An 18,858-nucleotide genomic window follows, 5' to 3' on the forward strand; every position below is an offset into this window, starting at 1 on the left:
TGGTCTTGGCATAGGCATACCGCGTATTTTATACAGCAGTGAATTAATTATAAGTTCTGGTCGTCCATACAGTGTTTTCAAGGTGTTGATTACTATTGGCACTGATGAAGGGTTCATCAGGTAGCTTCTCACTGCCTCCATAGCATTTCCTCGCAGACATCGTTGAAGACGCATCATATTTTCTCCATCGGAAAATCCGCACATCTCGGTTGAATTCTGGTAGCTATTCAGGAACAGTGGCCAATCGACAGGATCGCCCGAAAAAATTGGAAGCTCTTTGGGAACGACATGCCTTGCCGCAAGCTGCTGACTGTTTGGACTGTTGAAGAGCTGACGCTGTACTGCAGCAGACGAATGTACAATTGGAGAAACCACTGGCGATAGATAACTAGACACAGTTTGCACGGAGGGACGAGTAGAGTTCACCAGAGTCCGAGGGGTGCTTATATTTAATGGTTGAAATACCGCTGAAACATTAAGCGGTCGTGAGATGGGTGTGTATGGTAATGTCAATGGCGTTAGTTCATCAATTAATGAGATCTGATATGCGGCTTGAGCGGTCGTGTGAATTGGTGATGCGGTCGTATAATTCGCTTGAGCCACAGTCGCTGTACTCACCAGTGCCTGACTTACCGGAACATTGATAAGAGCTTGCTGCTCGATCGTTGGATTTTCACGTGTCACTTTATCGTAATTATTTATGCCAGCTTGCTTACTTGATAAAAAGCGCTGTCTGCTCTCGTATAGGGCTGGATTACCTGCTGTCACGAAGCTCTGGAACTGCACTGATGAAAGTTGCTGACGATGATGCTGGATTGGCTGTCCGACTTGCTCTTCAATCGCTTGCCTCTTTGTCAACTGCATCTGGGTACTCTGGACATTTGCCTGTCGTGACGACCCTCGTAAGCGTAGTTGTAGAACTTCCATCCTTTGCTGGAGTTCCTTAAGTTCGTTGGTCAGGTCGCTTTCTGTTGGTTGCGGGGATAATATGCGGCTCGCTTTGGAAACAGGAGCCATTACTGTCGTTCTGCCATCGACTTTATGTTTCATAGGTACTGGCATCGCGACGTTCTGATCTGAGTTAGCGCGATGGATGGAAATCGGTGGTACTAACGGAAATCTTTTTGGAATAGTTCCAGTTCGAGACTGAAGGTTGGTGGGGGTTTGCATATTCCCGGTACCAACACTTGTTGTCGGAACTGACTGGCTCTGTACCCAATCCATTATCCTCCGTGCACCACGACTTGACCGTGCACTTCTCACACTATCTGCTTCTTCTTGTTCATCAAGCTGTGCGAACAGCACTTCATATTTTTTCACGAGATATTCCTGCTCCAATCGAAGTGCTTTATCTCGTAAAGCCTTTTCTCGTTCCTCTTCATCTGCCAGTTGACGAGACTGCATTTGCTTTTTCTCTTCGAGGAGCTGTAGCTCGAGCGCAGTCCTAGCAGCTCGTGTGCTAGATGAAGATGACCTTCCGGATTTGCTACCGTACGTGATTAAAGGAACGGTCGCGCAGGCCTTACAAATGAAATGACGATCATCCGCAGCGATGCTATCGTTGACGTTAGCACAAGAGAAGTGATGGTAGATCAGACATCTTTCACATTCCACCATTTTGCCTGCATCGGGAAGACCGCATGGGCATCGGTTCGCCATCGCGTTGGCTGTATTTCTTCCTTCGTGGTATTTTCCTACCAAATAGCCAACGATCTGAAATCCGACCGATTTCTATCCATAGAAATCTAAAAGTTTGTTGGTAGAGGCGAGAGGATTCTTTCGGATCCGTATAGCGAAACTCAGGTGTTAGGTTAGAGTTTGCTTTTAGCTGTAATTTTATAAATGTTGATAATTATTACAATTCAATTTTAATTCATTGTATTTTAGAATGACTTACATTTCTAGTCCTTAATTTTAATCTGTCTGTCCTCTGTCCAACAATTTTACCGAAAACCGTACTAATTTTAGCTCGAAAGAAAAAAAATATTGTAGCGTTGACAACTGTCGTTTTATATCTGATCAGATCGTGAGTGATCGCCTATATCACCTAGGTAGGGACTATTGCAATGGTTTATATGTGTGAGTTTCTTATCTCCTTATCAACCATAGGGTGACCGGCATCTGGAGAGCGGCTGTCCCGAATAAAATCAATCAAATGAATCAAATAAACCAAATGAATCAAATGAATCAAATGAAGCAAATGAATCAAATGAATTAAATGAATCAAATGAATCAAATGAATCAAATAAATCAAATGAATCAAATGAATCAAATGAATCAAATGAATCAAATGAATCAAATGAATCAAATGAATCAAATGAATCAAATGAATCAAATGAATCAAATGAATCAAATGAATCAAATGAATCAAATGAATCAAATGAATCAAATGAATCAAATGAATCAAATGAATCAAATAAATCAAATGAATCAAATGAATCAAATGAATCAAATGATTCAAATGAATCAAATGAATCAAATGAATCAAATGAATCAAATGAATCAAATGAATCAAATGAATCAAATGAATCAAATGAATCAAATGAATCAAGTGAATCAAATGAATCAAATGAATCAAATGAATCAAATGAATCAAATGAATCAAATGAATCAAATGAATCAAATAAATCATATGAATCAAATGAATCACATGAATCACATGAATCACACGAATCACATGAATCAAATGAATTAAATGAATCAAATTGATTTAATTCATCCAGTGAATACAATGAATCAAATTAATGAAATGGATCAAATGAATAAAAAGAATGGATGAACAAAATGAATAAAGTAAAAAATAAATGAAATGCATAAATAACACAAACGAATCAAATAAATAAAATGACCTGGAGTGATAAAATGAATAAAAAGAAGAAAATGAGCAGAATTAAATGCATTGATTAAAATGCAAAATTGAACAACAGTGAAAGGTTATAAATTAATATAAAGAAATAAATTGAATCAAATAAATTATTTGGATGAAATGATTAAAACTGAAAAAGTAGTCAGATTATTAAAATGAAGAAACTGAACAAAATGAATAAACTGGAAAAAATTAATAAAATACATACAATGAAAACAATGAATGATATGAGTAAAATGCACAAAAAACTAAACTGATCAGAGTGAATCCAAAGAATGAAACGAATAAAATAAGTAAAATGAACGCAGATGAACAAAACGAATAAAAAGATGCGGAATGAAATTATTAATTAAAATGAAATCGTCATATATTTGAAGCCAAACACATTTTTGAATTAATAATAAATAATGAATAAACCGGATATTCCCGAAAAAAGATTTATGTGCAGAACAGAATTTACTGGTCCAGTATTTTAACGCGCAATTGAATATAGTAAAGTGAGACAAGGTCACATGTGCTTTCAAGCCCCTTGAACAGAGAACGACAGAGGGAGAATGCGATTCGTGAATGAGACAGGTAGATATTTCAAAGTTTTTATTTGCATTGAAGTAAATAGTGTGAAATGTCTAGGCTATGTTGATAGCATAAAAGCCGTGCATTCAGTTGATTGCAATGCAGTCTCTTTCCATTCATGCTTATAGCTTTCATATTGCTTCGTTTGGAATTCTCGTGCAGGAAATATGGATAAATAAGTCCTATACAGACCAATATTGTGAAAAAGAAATGGTTCAAACTACTCAGTATATCCAAATATGGACGACAATAAGTTAGAAGACACATTGTAGTTGCATCCCCCATTGAGAGTGGGTACTTTGAAGACTTCTTTTCCTGGATCTAATTTGTGGATATTTTTGGTCTTTGATCCGTTATTTTTCATGAAAGTTCGTACCAATACAACGAATGTGCAGCTGATACAACTCATGGTTCATTCGCCTGCGCAACGTTCCGTCTTCCATCTGCACGCCACCATAGATGGTACGCAACACTTTTCGTTCGAAAACTCCAAGGGCGCGTTGGTCCTCCACGAGCATAGTCCAGGTCTCGTGGCCGTAGAGGACCACCGATCTAATCAGCGTCTTGAAGATAATCAACTTCGTGCGGCGGCGAATTTTGTTCGACCGGTGCGTCCTCTGGAGTCCAAAGTAGGCACGATTTCCCGCTATGATCCGTCTCTGAATTTCTCTGCTGTTATCATTGTCGTCGGTTACCAGTGAGCCCAAATACATGAATTCGTCGACCATCTCGATTTCGTCACCGTCAATCCGAACTCGGGTGGGAGGTTCACATTGTCGTCTCTAGAACCTCTTCCTCTCATGTATTTTGTCTTCGAAATCCTGGCTTCAGCTTTCAGTCTTTGAGCATATATTTCATTCAAAATTCAATAGAGATACGAATAGTTTAAATATCGCACGTGGAATGTCTCTTTTGAAAATTTCCATTGTCAAACTTTCATATTACCCAGTTAAGCCAAATATTTTTCTAATATAGCCATGAATTTCCTTAATTATAGAGTAGATACAGGCTTTGAATACAATTGAATTAAAGTTGAGTTGATGTAGCAGCAGACAAAAAATAGTTTTGTTTTCTCAAACCTTCGCAATTACAATTAATAAATATTTCAGATTGGCAGAAGATCTTATCACACAACTTAGAAATGCATACTGAAATAGCTAGATAGATGCGATAGAAGAGAGACAGAGAGAGAGAGAGAGAGATGGGGGGGCGTGTGAGGAATGGCAAATGATGGTTAATGCAGTGACATTATTTTTATAGGCATATTATTATGATATATTGATTCTTACATTCTTATTATAAATAATGTAAGCAGTAATTTTTGCTCCATAACCAGTATAACCTAAATCTTGCAAAAGAGCTAAATTTTCGCTAGATTTTTGGGCTTCAAACATACAGTTGCTTTCGGTGACGCCACAAGTATAATTATATTAGAAATCTTTTATCTCACTACTAGGTGAATTACTTGTTGATCTGTGTATTGATATACCATCCAACATTTACCTCATGATTGAACGCAATGCGTAATCCAAGGAATAAATACTAGAACTCACTGTTTCTTTATCAACACATTATTTTGTCTTTGAAGTGAACTTATATATTGATTTTTGAGAAATAGTTCATTTACTATAAAGGTAATTCACAAAATGTTCACATCATCGAATTCCTTGAATCACGTAGATGAGTTTTCATACCCCGATATTCAAAATCGGTTTAGTTTTGCCCCTAAAACACCAGTGAAGCAATACTCTGTATGAAACAATCTCATTTTTAATTGGTGGAAATTGGTAAGCGAGGACTAAAAATACAAAATGTCTAATATCTCCGCCGCTCGTGCACGGATTTATACAATCTATAGCTTGTTAGAAAGGTATTTTTACAAGCTTTCTATTTATGTGCAGTTTGTGGGACAATATTGTACTGTTCGAAAGTTATTTGCAAAAAACCTGCTGTGTTTTGACAAAATCGCCCATATCTCAGAAAGTAAACAACATATCGAAAATCAAAAATAATAGTGTCAAATGGCAACGTTAGGCCTTTCATTTGAAACTAATTTCATTAAGATCGGTTCAGCCATTGCTGAGATAATTACATGACATTTTGTACATACATACATACACACATACACACACACACACATACAGACATTGTCTCAATTTGTCGAGCTGAGTCGATTGGTATATGAGACTCGGCCCTCCGGGCCTCGGAAAAAGTTTTCAAAGTTTGAGCGAATCCTATACATTTCTTTTGTAAGAAATGTAAAACTATATCAGATATTTATTGGTGAATTCATTCGAAAACGCACGTCCAATTCATAAAATTCAAAAACTCATAACTTGAAAAAAATCTATCGTATTCAGCCAAAACAAAAAATAGATGTCAATTATTTTGTGCTAAGAATGCAAGAAAATTTTTTGGTAGGAATTAAAATTGTGGTTGTAAATTTGACATGGAATAACCCGTACATTAAATATGTAAAACTACTCAACTTTTCGTTCATCAAGATGCCATTAGACGAAACGAACTATTTACAATGCACGAAAATGCTTCGTTGCAGAAAACGTGTAATGATTTTGTTCATATCGTATGATAATTTTAATTCCACCTAAGAATTTTTTTTCAGTGTAAACAAAATTGCAGCTTGTTTTGTTTTTTTTCCGATGAGCGTCAAATTCACAGAATATAAATAGTGATAGTGGTAAATAAATTGACCCAAGCATGTTTATAATTTGTTCACGTCTTTCTCCCTCACCATCTTTTTCAATGCTTGGGCATTATTTTAGTTTGATATAACTGTATTCTTGAACTTCTTACCACAAAATTTTAATATATCTCGCTGTTTAAGTTGATGCACCGAAACATCAAAATGCCTAGCTGGTAGTGTGTCTTATTCGGACCTCAGTCGCATGATGGAATGTACTATCTGCAGAATAAGTTATTCACAATTATTCTTAGATTAAAGACCATATGTAATATCTAAATAATTGTTTAAAACAACACAACTTCGAAACCGTTTTTTCTCAAATCTTTTGGAAAATAATCATAGCGAGCATTGCATTGAAATTTTGGTTTTCTGGATTTTTTTCAGGAAACTGATAGCTTCCAAAAGTAACAATTTTTTTCAGCAATTGATGACGCAAAAATTTAAAAGCTAGTTCGTTAAAATAGCCATTTTTAGTTGAAATAGTCAAGACAAAATGCGTTTTCGTGTTTGTTAGTTAATTATTCTGTTATAGCACACAGTTAGAGAGAGAACACAATCAAAATGAAGTTTTTCCAGAAATTGCAGATGGCATAATTTTCAATCGGTTGATGCATTCAAATTTGTTAGTAATTCAATTTGATTCAAATTTCTTTGCTATATAAGATAATATTCTGTATTTTCATGCATTTAATACAAATGACGATATAACAACTAATTCTGTTGGTGTATAAAACGTACATTATGGCATTGAATTCAAGGCTATATTGTGATATTGAAAACAATTGAGGTATAGTCGGGAACAAATGCATCAATTAGTTTTTTACATTTTAACGACATTCAATTAGCTAGAGATTACTGGGTAGGGAAAGTTATGAAACTTAGAGCCATAGTACTCAAGTGAGAGCAAGGATGTGAAGTAAACAGATCGGAAAACTAGAAGTGGCAGGGTCATTAAAACAGGCTTAATATCGTACGGGCTTAATCTTTGTCTTCTGTTAATGAGGGTCGAGCTTAGGCAGAATCAATTAGAATATAAAATTGTTTAAATCACCACTTTGAAATCAAGAATGATTGTGATTCTATATATCTATTAAATAGCGATTAGACAAGTCAAGGTGTTTTCACTTTGTTCCAACACTTTTTATTATTACTTGATGTAAGATAATTTATTATCAATATTTGGTATTACTTTTTCCAAAAAAGTATGTTCTTGATGGTGAAAATAGATATAACATAAAGAAACTCAAAGTACGTGGGAGCTTTTTAAACCTTTTGGTAATTTTATATCCTCTAAGTATTCCGAAATAAAAACACAAATCATAATCTCGAACGACAGTCGACAGCAATAAAACTATCGAGCAAATACGTTCGACTCGAGTCGCTTTCGAGTTCGATTGTTATGGTTCCATAATGCCAACACTTCTCGATAATCTAGTACTTCTTCGAGCTAACTCGAACGAAAATTTACTTTCGAGCTCTGTTCGAAATACATAATGTCGAGTCGATAGAATTTTGATCGAATCGAGATGCGTAATGCCACCCCAGCTGAAAATTTCGTGAAAAGGGTAACACCAGTCGGAAATACGCCATAGTAAACATACGCTGGCAATGTTTGATAACCGTACATCAATACCAGCTCGAGAAATAAACTAAAAACAATAACGTGCTCTTCTCATGTAATTATTGTGGCTAGTGCAACAAAGATTTTCAGCTATTATAAATGCTGTTTTACTATTATATTAGAGCATTGCAGCTCTATTTATACCGTTGTTCATTATTCTGTCGCACTACATATGAAAAATCTACTAAACAATTCATTTTTTGCTAAATTTATATCTCAGTTCCATCGGGGGCAAAATGCCCTCTTCTTTGATTTTGCTGGTTTTTCAATCGAAAACATAAAAATCGTTCTGAAAACCTGCTAATTGCATAACCTAAGGCTATTTAATGGCACACTTATGTGAAATCCCATCAGAAATCAAAACTACTTGCTTATTCGCCGAGCATTCTGCCCCGTTGTTGCGGTGCATTATGTCCCGTTGTTGTAGTTCATTATGCCCCGTTGTTGTGGTGCATTTTACCCCCGCTTATTTTTCAAAAGGTAATTTTTAATGATATTGAAGAATTGAATTATTTTCAAGTTTTTGAATATTTGTAAAGCGTTATGATTGTTTTTACAGAGGAAAATGTTGGCTAAACGATATCATTAATTAAATTCTCCCAATTAATGTTCTATAGTTGAGTTATGATCATATTTCCTTAGGGGGTGCGTTTTACCCCATCTTCCCCTAGTCAAAGCTAATTGTTTCTTTAAGCCACATGCTGTTTCGATTTTTTTTCCGATGCAACTGACGTTAAAGATACGTAATCGAATAATACTTTTACGAACATTTTTCTCTATTTTGTCCGCATAATAACAAATAGAAATTATTTTATAAAATTGTAATATTACCACAACAGTTTCTATTGAGCTACCTTGATCCCTATAGTTTTGATGGGACAACTGTCAAAAATGTGGCTAAATTAACTCTCAAGTAAAACCGATAGTGTCAAACGAGGACGTATTTACATTTTCGCAGAAAATCAATAATAATTATTCTGAAGATTTACTGCTTGAACATATATTCGGCTATTTTTAGAAAGGTGAGCCTTATCGGTTTATGTAATAAAAGAAGAATTTTATTCTCCATTCAATTACTCAATTTCGAATTGCTACTGGTTTAACAGGCGTTGGTTGTGGAACATCAGTTTGTGAAATAACTGAAGATTATGAGACGGTTGTATTTGTTTTTGTTGTAAAAGGTACTTTTTTCTTAGGTAGTTCCGCGCTGGTGCATATTGGTTGACTGAGAGACTGAATATCATAAGGGCACAGCGTGGTCAGAGCGCAGGTACAGTGCGTGTATATCATGTATGCAACTTTCTCGTGCTCTGAAACTATTATGTACCAAAAGAAACAAGTTTGAGCGCATTTAACCTTTGAACTAAAACGCTGTTAGGTACACGGTGTCTTTTTTTAACAACTTTATGCAAAAAAAATCAACATCTCTGAAACTTCAGTATATGAAAGAATGGGCTTTCCCCTTTCATTTTAAACCAGCATCAAAATAATTCGTCGGGGGGTCTAGAGCAAATTTTTTTTTTAAGTTATTTTCGTGAAAACATAGATTTTACAATAGAGCTAGTTCATATTTCTGTCCCTAGATGGTGCTTTAGACATTCGAACAACACTAAAAGTGAGAATCTGATAGATATTTTAATTGTCTACAACTTTGTTAACAACTAAAAACCGATTTGAAATTATCCGAAAAAGTTGTTTAATATTTTAACGAAGTCTAAGTCTCAGTTAGTTTCACAGAAACCCTAGTGGTTTGTAAGTCAATTCACACGCACTTTTTTCATTTACCAAATACCTGTGTTTAGTTGAACAGTGCATTCAGCGGAATTTGACAGCTTAGAAAGTCTCATCTTTTAGCAGAAAATTATAATTCCAGATTCCACCTGATATAGGGCCCCATTAATATTTTTGGGATGAAAAGTCTTAGATAAGTGTTGAGCAAACTAGTATGATATTAATATTCTTTTCCAAGAAGGTGAGTGATTCCTCCCGCAGAAAACGCTTTTTCAATGATGTATGCCTTCTTTATCATTTTTTCGATTGTTCTCGGGAATGACTGATAACTTTTCTTGCATGAAGCTCCTACTTTGTTAGCATCTTCGTATAAAATTCACCTGTCCTGAACTTCAACCTATATATTTGAACAAACTCAATGAAACTGTTAACACCATTGCAATATTTCGCGAATTTCATTGCAATGCTTGGTTAAAAACGGTGATTATCTTTTTCAAAATTAACTCAATGTGACAAACAGTGAACAATAAACTTTGAGTTTTTGGATCAAGATAATTTTTTTTTGGGATATATTCGTGGATTTGTATGTATATAAGGTTTTTCTTGTACTGAAATCATATTTTGTTTTCAAAAGTAATACATTTCGCATAATCAAGGATCAATTTATTAACGATGTCTCGCATAATTGATAGGAAATGGCCAACTGCCACCATATACTTTGCGGAAAAAATTTGAATAAATCGTTTCACGCTAACCAATAATTTGAACAGTTACTTCTGTGCTTTGCGTTCAATTATAAACTGTGTGTCCCAACATTTCAGAACTCAACAGAATTATAATAGCTGACTTAAACGATCATAACCTAAATAGACATTTCTAAAACATAAATGTAAGCAAACCCTTGTAACCAAGCAATACCTTCCGATGAATGGTGGTTCCTTCGAACCTATCGGGAAAGATTACAAACTTGAACCAAAAGCACAAATAGTTTTTTGTCTCTGTCAAACATCCTAATTTTCAGAAGATCAATAGGAATTGTCAACGAAAAAGTTGTAATGGATCCCGTCAAATATTTTCATGTCACTAAACCCAATTATTTTTTTGGAAGTGAAATAAGTGCGAGAAAATATATTTCCAAACCACTAGGTCTCGTGTGAAACTATCTTAGATATAACTTCGTTCAAATCTTAAACAACTTTTCTGGGTGATTTCAGATCAATTTTTAGTTGTCAACAAATTTGTAGACAATTAAATTTTCTATCAAATTCTTACATTTAGGGTTTTTCGAATGTCTAAAGCACCATCTAGGTACAGAAATATGAACTAGCTCGAGTGGTAAAATCAATATTGTTACGAAAAAAACTTAAAAAAAAAGTTGCTCTTGACCCCCCGACGGATCATTTTGATCTTAGTTTCAAATGAAAGGGGAAAGTCCATTCTTTCATATTCCGAAGTTTCAGAGCTGCTGAATTTTTTTGCATAAAGTTGTTCTAATAAATACACCGTGGGTACTGTGCAAAACTAACTCAGATGCGTTTTAGATCGATTAGTGTCTTCGACAAAGTGGTAGCTAGCTATCTCCATGCGAGTCACGATTGTGCATTCAGCGTTGGCGGAGCTTGTTCATTGGCGGTATTAGTTTTTGGATTGAGGTGAAATCGTGGCTGAATGAGTTTTCTTCGTGATCAGTTGATGTTTTTTGGAAATTTCAGCACAGTGTATCGCAGGTTATTGCAAAGCTGACAGATATTGACCCAATCTGGGTAGTTATGAAAAATGCTATAAAATATGCAGGAATGATTAGCTAGGAAGGAATGAGATGTACCAACTGCACGCTCATCACACAAACTCCGTTGTGAATACCCCAGAAGAATTTTCTCCAAGTGTCATTCATAGCGAATCCCACTTTTCTGTATTTTGACATGATGATTTCAATGCACCTACACGGGGTTTTGATTCTAATGTTGTAATGTTCGATAAAATGTTGCATATTGTTCAGCCTAATTGGGCATTCTGATCCGTGAAACTTATTGGACGTTATCAGAACGTGGCCGAATTGTATATGGAAAACTTGTTCGCTTTTAGTAATTGTCCCATTACGCAATACGCAGGTCTAATGCGAGTTTGTTTACCAATTTGCACTAATAAGAGAAATGTTCAACTCTGCATTTTGACATCTTTAACCCTCAAAAAGGCAAGGGGTCTCAGAGGCCCGGCCAGTTACAGTTCTCTAGTTTCAATGAACTTGTAATTTGAAATACAAATGATCGAGCACTTTCGGGCTTTCGATTCTCTCACAGGTAAAACAACAAAAAAGAGGCTTTTGATTTCATTGGGTCCTAGGAGCGATGCTTCTTGAAGTCACTATTTTAGCTTGCCTTTTTGAGGGTTAAATAGTTCAAAACCCGATTTTCAGAAAATCGTTCGAGGGGCAGAGCCAACATTACGGAATATAAGCTGAACATCAAAATTTCATGATGCTATAAATATAAGTAAGCTGCAGATTTGTCTGTAGAGTAATTTGTAGCTAGGGTTTTGAAGACGCCGTCTATTTAGGAAGAAGAAGAAAAGATCGCTTGCGAACTTTTATATCGGATTGTGATATTGAGTGTACGGTTCAGATGTAGACGCGTGAAAGCTTCACTATCGAGTGGGCACGAGCGTTTGTATGTTCGCCCGTGATATCGCGGTTATCAATTTATAAATGCTAAAATGATCACTTGATCACCGGGGCATTTTCATGTTTACAAGCTCGCAAGAAAAAGTGTGCGTGGATGATTGCGAAGGGTTTGAGCGTTTTGTATATAACCGTGTGTGGGCGCTTGTATGTGTTAGGGATGCCAGGTACACAGATTATCAATGTTCTGCACAGATTTTTAAAACTGCACAGATTTCCACAGTTTTCTGTTATAATACACAGACTAGCACAGATTTCTCAATTTTTAACCTCGCGCTCAATTTTTGACTCGAGTAAAAACTAAAATAAAAGATGTTTTGAGACAAATTTGTACGTTTTCCTTAACACAGACTTTTACATCGGCTGAGCACGGATTTCAAGAAATAAGTCCTGGTATCCCTGTATGTGTATAATCGTGTGGCCATTTGAATATTCAAAAGGGTTCTTGAATGTTCGCGAGAATCGGGAGTCTGATGTTTGATTTATGGTTCAGATGCTAGAAAAAAGCGAGTTCCCCATATCGCTAGAGTTAACGGCCAATGTTGCTCTAAAACTTGTGGTTTAGTGTATATGAGCGTATTTTTTTTTCGAAAATGGACCTAGGCTGTTAGGGCCGAGGGTAAGGATTCCCTGAAGTGACCGATTCAGGTTCGCGTGGTAACGCGTGTTTATTTAATCGCACTGGAGACCGTGTTTTTAAATTCGTAGGTGTTAAAACGTTCACCTAATCACAGGAGCGTTTTTATGTACTCGATATCACGGGCGTAGGTGAGTGCGGATGATCCCAATTGCATGCTCGAATTTGTCGCCAAATTTCTATTATCGCGAAGGACACAAACGATTCTATGTTAATGTCGTATATGCTTACGTGTGTATAACTTCTCGTGTTAAATTCATTTATATAAATGAGTAGCTGATTGCATATTCGCGTGGTTTTTTGGATGTTTGCATGGGTCGTCATACTGATGTTTAATTTTGAGTGTACGATTCAGATTAAGGAAGAAAGTGAAGACCCGGATGGTTTTAACTATCTGCATTAATTGAACGCAATTTTTTACACTACCGAAAAAAAGAAAAAAAAAGGCGCCAGGCACGTTCAAGCAGATATTGCGCACTTCCCACCAACCTGGACTCTGCACTTTCATCGTGCGAGTGATCAAACTGCTACTGAAAACTGCGATCTGTCAAAACACATGTATTTCAAGTGATAGACCAGTCCAGACCAGTCAAACTAACCAGTTTATGAGACGAATTTAATAGAATAGTAAGTGCGCATTGCGGTTAGAATCCAGTTTTTAGTGTCACAAGCAGAGTTAAAAATATTCAAATTCATTGAATGAAAATTGATTATATTCAGCCGCATTCATTTTCAATATTCAATGACGCAGTTGAAAACGTCGAACGAACAAACCGCCCATTCATCCATGCAGGTTTTCATTCGGCTCCGATTATTACACGAAGCGACCGTGCAGCAACGACTCAAACGCATCAAAGTAGACCCTGGCACAATGTAAGCGATGATGTTTGTTGTTTCATATGCTTTATCGGCATTTGAAAACATTTTCCTAGATAATTAGTGTAATGAATATATTGTACGATAATCAACTGAATGAATAAGACGGATAGTTGAATGAATATTTTTTCTATTCACCGCGAGTCGCAACAGGCTCATTTTCAGCCGTCAAAAAAGAGCTTCGATTATTTTTAACTCTGGTCACAAGCAATAGTACTGTCAAATTGACTTTGCATCAGTGGAAAGGGGGTTCCCTTACGACTGTCCTGGGTTTTTACTTATCTGATATGGCCACCCTACTCTTGCAAAAATAATTGTGCGCTGGTTATGCTGTTCATCGGCGATGACAGCTATGCGGTGATGCGGTCTGGGATTGTTTTCGTCAAGTCCGGAAGGCAGTTATCGAAAATAGGCAGATAGTGACCGTCCACTGTAAAGAACAGACGTTTGAAATTTTCATTATTTGTTTCGGAACAGTTTCTGTGACTTATGGGATCTCGCGGGGAGCGAGTAGATCCGGCGAGATTTTGCTACCGCCGCTAGGGAGGTTTCACCAAAAGAGCCAAGCTCACCTCCCTAGCTAAAAGCAAAGCACCGCGGCCGGAGCAGCCAACGGGAACGACATACGAAAAACCCGGTCGTTGTTTTCCCAGCCGGTCGAAATGCACCGCCCGCCTGCCTATCTGCAGCATCATCCAGCGACTGTAGTATTTGGAGGAGGAAATAAAAATTGGTAAAGTTTCTATTTGTTTGTTTACCTTTTTAATTATGTCTGAAAATCCGAATTGCTGGCAGGAGCACCTAGTTCGCCCTGTCAAAAGGATCTGCCGGGCCAACAAGAACCCAATTACTGGTTAACCCGCTACTTACAGGTCCGCTAGCTAGATTTGTTCGATTTTATTCCAATTCGGAGCAGACATTTCTAGTGGTACTAGAAATGAACTCAGATGAGGGTCATTTTTTTCTTGTCATTATATAACTTACTATTCATGTTCATACTGATTTATTTTCTAAGCATTGTAAATTCATTATGTATGTACTGCCCATAATCGCCAGGCCCATGTAGATAGGAAACCTCAACCCATATAGACCAAGCAATACCAAAAATTTCATTATTTGTGGCATGTATTTAAGCTAAATATTACTTTTACGCAAGCGCCGAATTTTCATGAGCTGAATTAGGGAGCTTCTCCTCTACCAACTTGAAAACCAACAATCCCGCAGCAGCTACATAGACACCTTGATTAAGTTGAATTAGCAGTTGGTTGTATTTACAATCAACATGGGATGAATTAAATGTTACGACAATACTATCTTTAATAGTTACTGACTGTGGTGAACGAGTTGCGACATTGTCTCATTCACGAAACTTTGTTTTCATTCCCGCATCATTTTATCGGTCCCAATGAAGTAAACATCAATCACCCAACACACTTGATTGAAACTATCGTGGAATTTCCCGAACTAATTGGGCTAACATCGTAGATTTATTTTGACGCTGTTTACTTGCTTCTCTGGGAAGCATAAACCCCTTGTCCCTTGTCCTTCTCCGGCCCACATCGATCACGCCTCCGTCAAAGTACGAACGCTTTACGTTTTTTGCCGCCACCGTGCGCGAAGTGTTCTAAAATTAAACCTCTGGAAAACATTGGCGTTGGCGGCAATTCGTCGGGGGGTGCACCAATTTTCAGCTCATGTGCGACCAGCACGTGTTGAGTCGAATCAATTTCGCTGACCGTGAGTTAATTGGAACTTTAGAGGACAGACTTGGCACGGGATCAACACAGGAAAAAAAACTTCGCTTCCTCAGAACAGAAGCAGCTGTAGCGAAAAATATGACTATGCCTGCGAGTCATTGTGACAAATGAATGCGTCAGTGAGGTTCGAAGAAAACCCAAACCAATCGGCGTAATTTTTCTGAAAAATACGCGAAGCGAACTGAAACAGCTTTTTGAAGCTTAAATCGTATATTTGGCGTTCGAGTAGTACGAATTCGGCTGTACCAACAAATTCCTTCCCGATTGAATTTCGAATGAATATCAGTTCAAATATTCAAAGAACGCTACGCACAAATTATAACAGACTGCCACGTGCTAGTTCTGTAATCAGACGGTGCACTACGGAAATTCATGCGCCAAAACTGCTAAGGAACAATTACTGCTATCAACGATTTTTGCTCTGAATTTTTACGTAGTTAGCTTCAGAAACAAACTCGTGTGTTGCTTGAATAAATGTAGGTGCTATAGCAGCAGTCTTTTCTATAACAAATATTTCACGCGCTACACTCCGCCAAAATCTCTCAACGCTACACTCCCACACCGTCGCACCACATCGACGCAAAGTGAGTAACGTCACTGTGGACATTATTTTGTGTGGATAGCTGACTTGTTTTACATTTTTTTTATTTCCCTATGATGTCAGTTTTTACAACCGGCCGCTGATCAGCTGTTCCGACTGGTGACTTGTCTTTGTGCTCTCCATCGTGGCAGACGCGTGCTTCGGTACTTCACACCAACTTTTTTCTACGATTTTTATTAAGTTATCATTATTCGTAAATATTTAACCTATTTTTAGTGGCGATTTACGCAGTGGCGAAAAATTTCGAGGTCGTAAATGTTAGCACCTATGACGATAACTTAGCTCAAAGTCCGCAGATCTGATCAATCATCTCTGGTTGTTTCTAACCCACCAACGAAGGGCACTGAGATGACCTATCATGCATTATCAGGGTCGTAAATTCACCAATCATGTGACAGGTTATCAGTGCCTGCCATTATTGCTTAGTAATCAATCTCATCAATCTAAAACTCTAATTACCGCTTTCGTTCAAAGATTGTGAGCCTGATTGCGCTGCTATAAACAGCAATCATTAGATAATGTTTTTTCTAGTCCAATCATGATTATAGAGGTGATGACAGTGATTACGTACAGTGATAAAGTCGACATACATTTAAAGTCACTCGTCTACCATGATCTCAAACAAAACAATAAAGTCAACTGGACTTTCAAACATCTCGACAAACAATTGTGCTGATGGAGCCAGATCGGTATCAACCATAAAATGCGCAGCTCGTTTCTTTTGGTTAGAATGCTATCGAGCTAATTCCGATCGCTGGCTTATCAAACAATGCAACAGTTGGCAACAGTAGCGACGGCGCTGCCAATCGGTGACCGTTCCCACGCATCAGTGTCATCAACCGGCCAACGCACGAAGCAGTTCACCCCAAGGTCAGCCGCTACAATGTGTGCCAGTGTGATAAATGCTATCTCTACAACCCATTCAATATAATAAACAACTCGGACTCACCTATCTTTTTCTGGCTATCGCTTCGTATCAGATCGCCATTGTCCACTTGCTTGACAGGGCTGTAGCCGCCGTTTTTGTTGATCAGCTTGCCCTCGTTACACTCAACACTTTCCTCACCCATCCTGGCCGTCGGTCGGGTGTATCAATTCAAACCTCGAAACACTTGCACTCGCTCGTCACCGTCGTCGTCCTCGTCAAAGTTTGAGCAAAATTGACAACTCATAGAAGCCAACACCGTTGGGTCCGTGTGGCTACCCCCGGCGAAGGTCACCTCCTCGTCCAAATGGCACTGGCGGTTGTGCGGCCAGTGTTCAATCATGCGTACCCGCCAAGCTCTGCTCGCATTGACGAGTTGGCAAAAACGTCCTCCGTCAGCCGCCCTAGGCAACAGCACCGCACCGATTCCCCGAACTGCGGCAATCGGCATCGAATGACAGCCGGTTGCTATAAATCAATCTAGATCTGTTAGTCTGATATTGTCCTCGGCAGCATGTCAACCTGTAAATGGGAGCGAGAGAAAACGCGCGGGTTAAACACGTGCGTGACTGGTGCTGGAAAATGATTGGAATACGTCGAGGGGGATACCGTTGCTTTATGCTATACTTATCTACCTACATATGTATATGTAGTAATCATATGATCTGTACCCTTTGTTTATGTAAGATTCAGATAACGTCGTTCATTTATTGTGCCCTCTTTGTTTAGAAACACGTTCCGTGGGAAGATACTATATACTACTCAAAACAAATTGGACATGTCAATACAATGTTTGGTTTACAGTTTATTTTTCAGTGATATTCCAAACGAATTCTATCGACAGACTCAATATTATAAAATTTTTGAACAATTAGTTCAGCATATTCCGCATCATCATATTCGAAACATATCCAATTTCGGGAACCCGCGAGTCAGTGATAGCCAATCTTCATGTTTGGTCAGTGATTTTGAACTGAATCGGCTGTCTATCTCCCAGCGACTCGTTAATGAAAGTTGCACGAATCTGGATACTTTTTGAAGAGGAAAGCCCACCCACGGAATTGGCAGAGTCAGAAAACAATTGAATGAGCTCATTCCGGTTACACTATGAACGACTGATGACATTGTATTCCCAACGGGTACGTTTGCTCTTCCGTGATGGTTTCTTATCGTTCGGCTCATCCCGTTTACGAACGCGTTTCTCCACTTAGGTTGAAGACTCAACAGATAACAAAAGTGCTTGTTGCAAGTAATCGATTATAAATGTCTATATGTATATGCAGCCAATCCATTGAACTGAACTGTTGCATGCACGTGTTTCTTTGATTGTCCTCTATGGTAAGTTCTATAGAACTTATATTCATATACAGTATGCATTCAGTAGGAGTTACTGGTTTAGACATATTTGCCCGTAGCGAAGTGCTACGATTTGTTTGTTTTACTCAGATATATAACAAAAACAATGCAATTCACACCGCTAGAGTGTTGTTTGAATGGTGCCGACAGAATCACGGCACATTTTAATTATCAGCAAGACGTGGAAGCGTGACTCTTCGATGAAGTTGATTCATTTTGGATTTATATCGAATGAAAATCACCGGAATTTCCTTGGATTGTCTGTTTACCTTGACCAAGGATTATTATTGGCATGTCCCGAGTCTATACATACCTAGATAGAAATGCAGATGCCAACGCCGTGGGTTATACGAAGAACTTTTGTCTAAATTATCATAGTATCACCAAAATTTGATTGATTAGATATTCCAATTAATTAAAGCATACTTTTTTAACAATAGCATCCATCATCCGCAAAGATAATTAACATTTTCATTTTTTCCGAAATACCCACACCTTTTAGAGGTCCACATTGTAACAGCGGCAAAATTAGTG

The 18,858-nt window shown here is 37.6% G+C and overlaps 1 protein-coding gene across 1 annotated transcript in view; it reads right to left on the reverse strand.

Annotated features, from left to right (window-relative positions):
- The window catches only part of LOC131677641 (monocarboxylate transporter 12), a 69,729-nt gene that overhangs the window by 17,164 nt on the left and 33,707 nt on the right, over positions 1–18,858 (reverse strand). Inside the window, exon 2 of the mRNA XM_058957537.1 lies at positions 16,993–17,490. Within this exon, the coding sequence (XP_058813520.1) occupies positions 16,993–17,113 (121 nt within the window). The 5' untranslated portion in view covers positions 17,114–17,490. The remainder of the gene's footprint in view (positions 1–16,992; positions 17,491–18,858) is intronic.

Source organism: Topomyia yanbarensis, chromosome 1 (genome assembly GCF_030247195.1).
Source record: "Topomyia yanbarensis strain Yona2022 chromosome 1, ASM3024719v1, whole genome shotgun sequence".
NCBI lineage: Eukaryota > Metazoa > Arthropoda > Insecta > Diptera > Culicidae > Topomyia > Topomyia yanbarensis.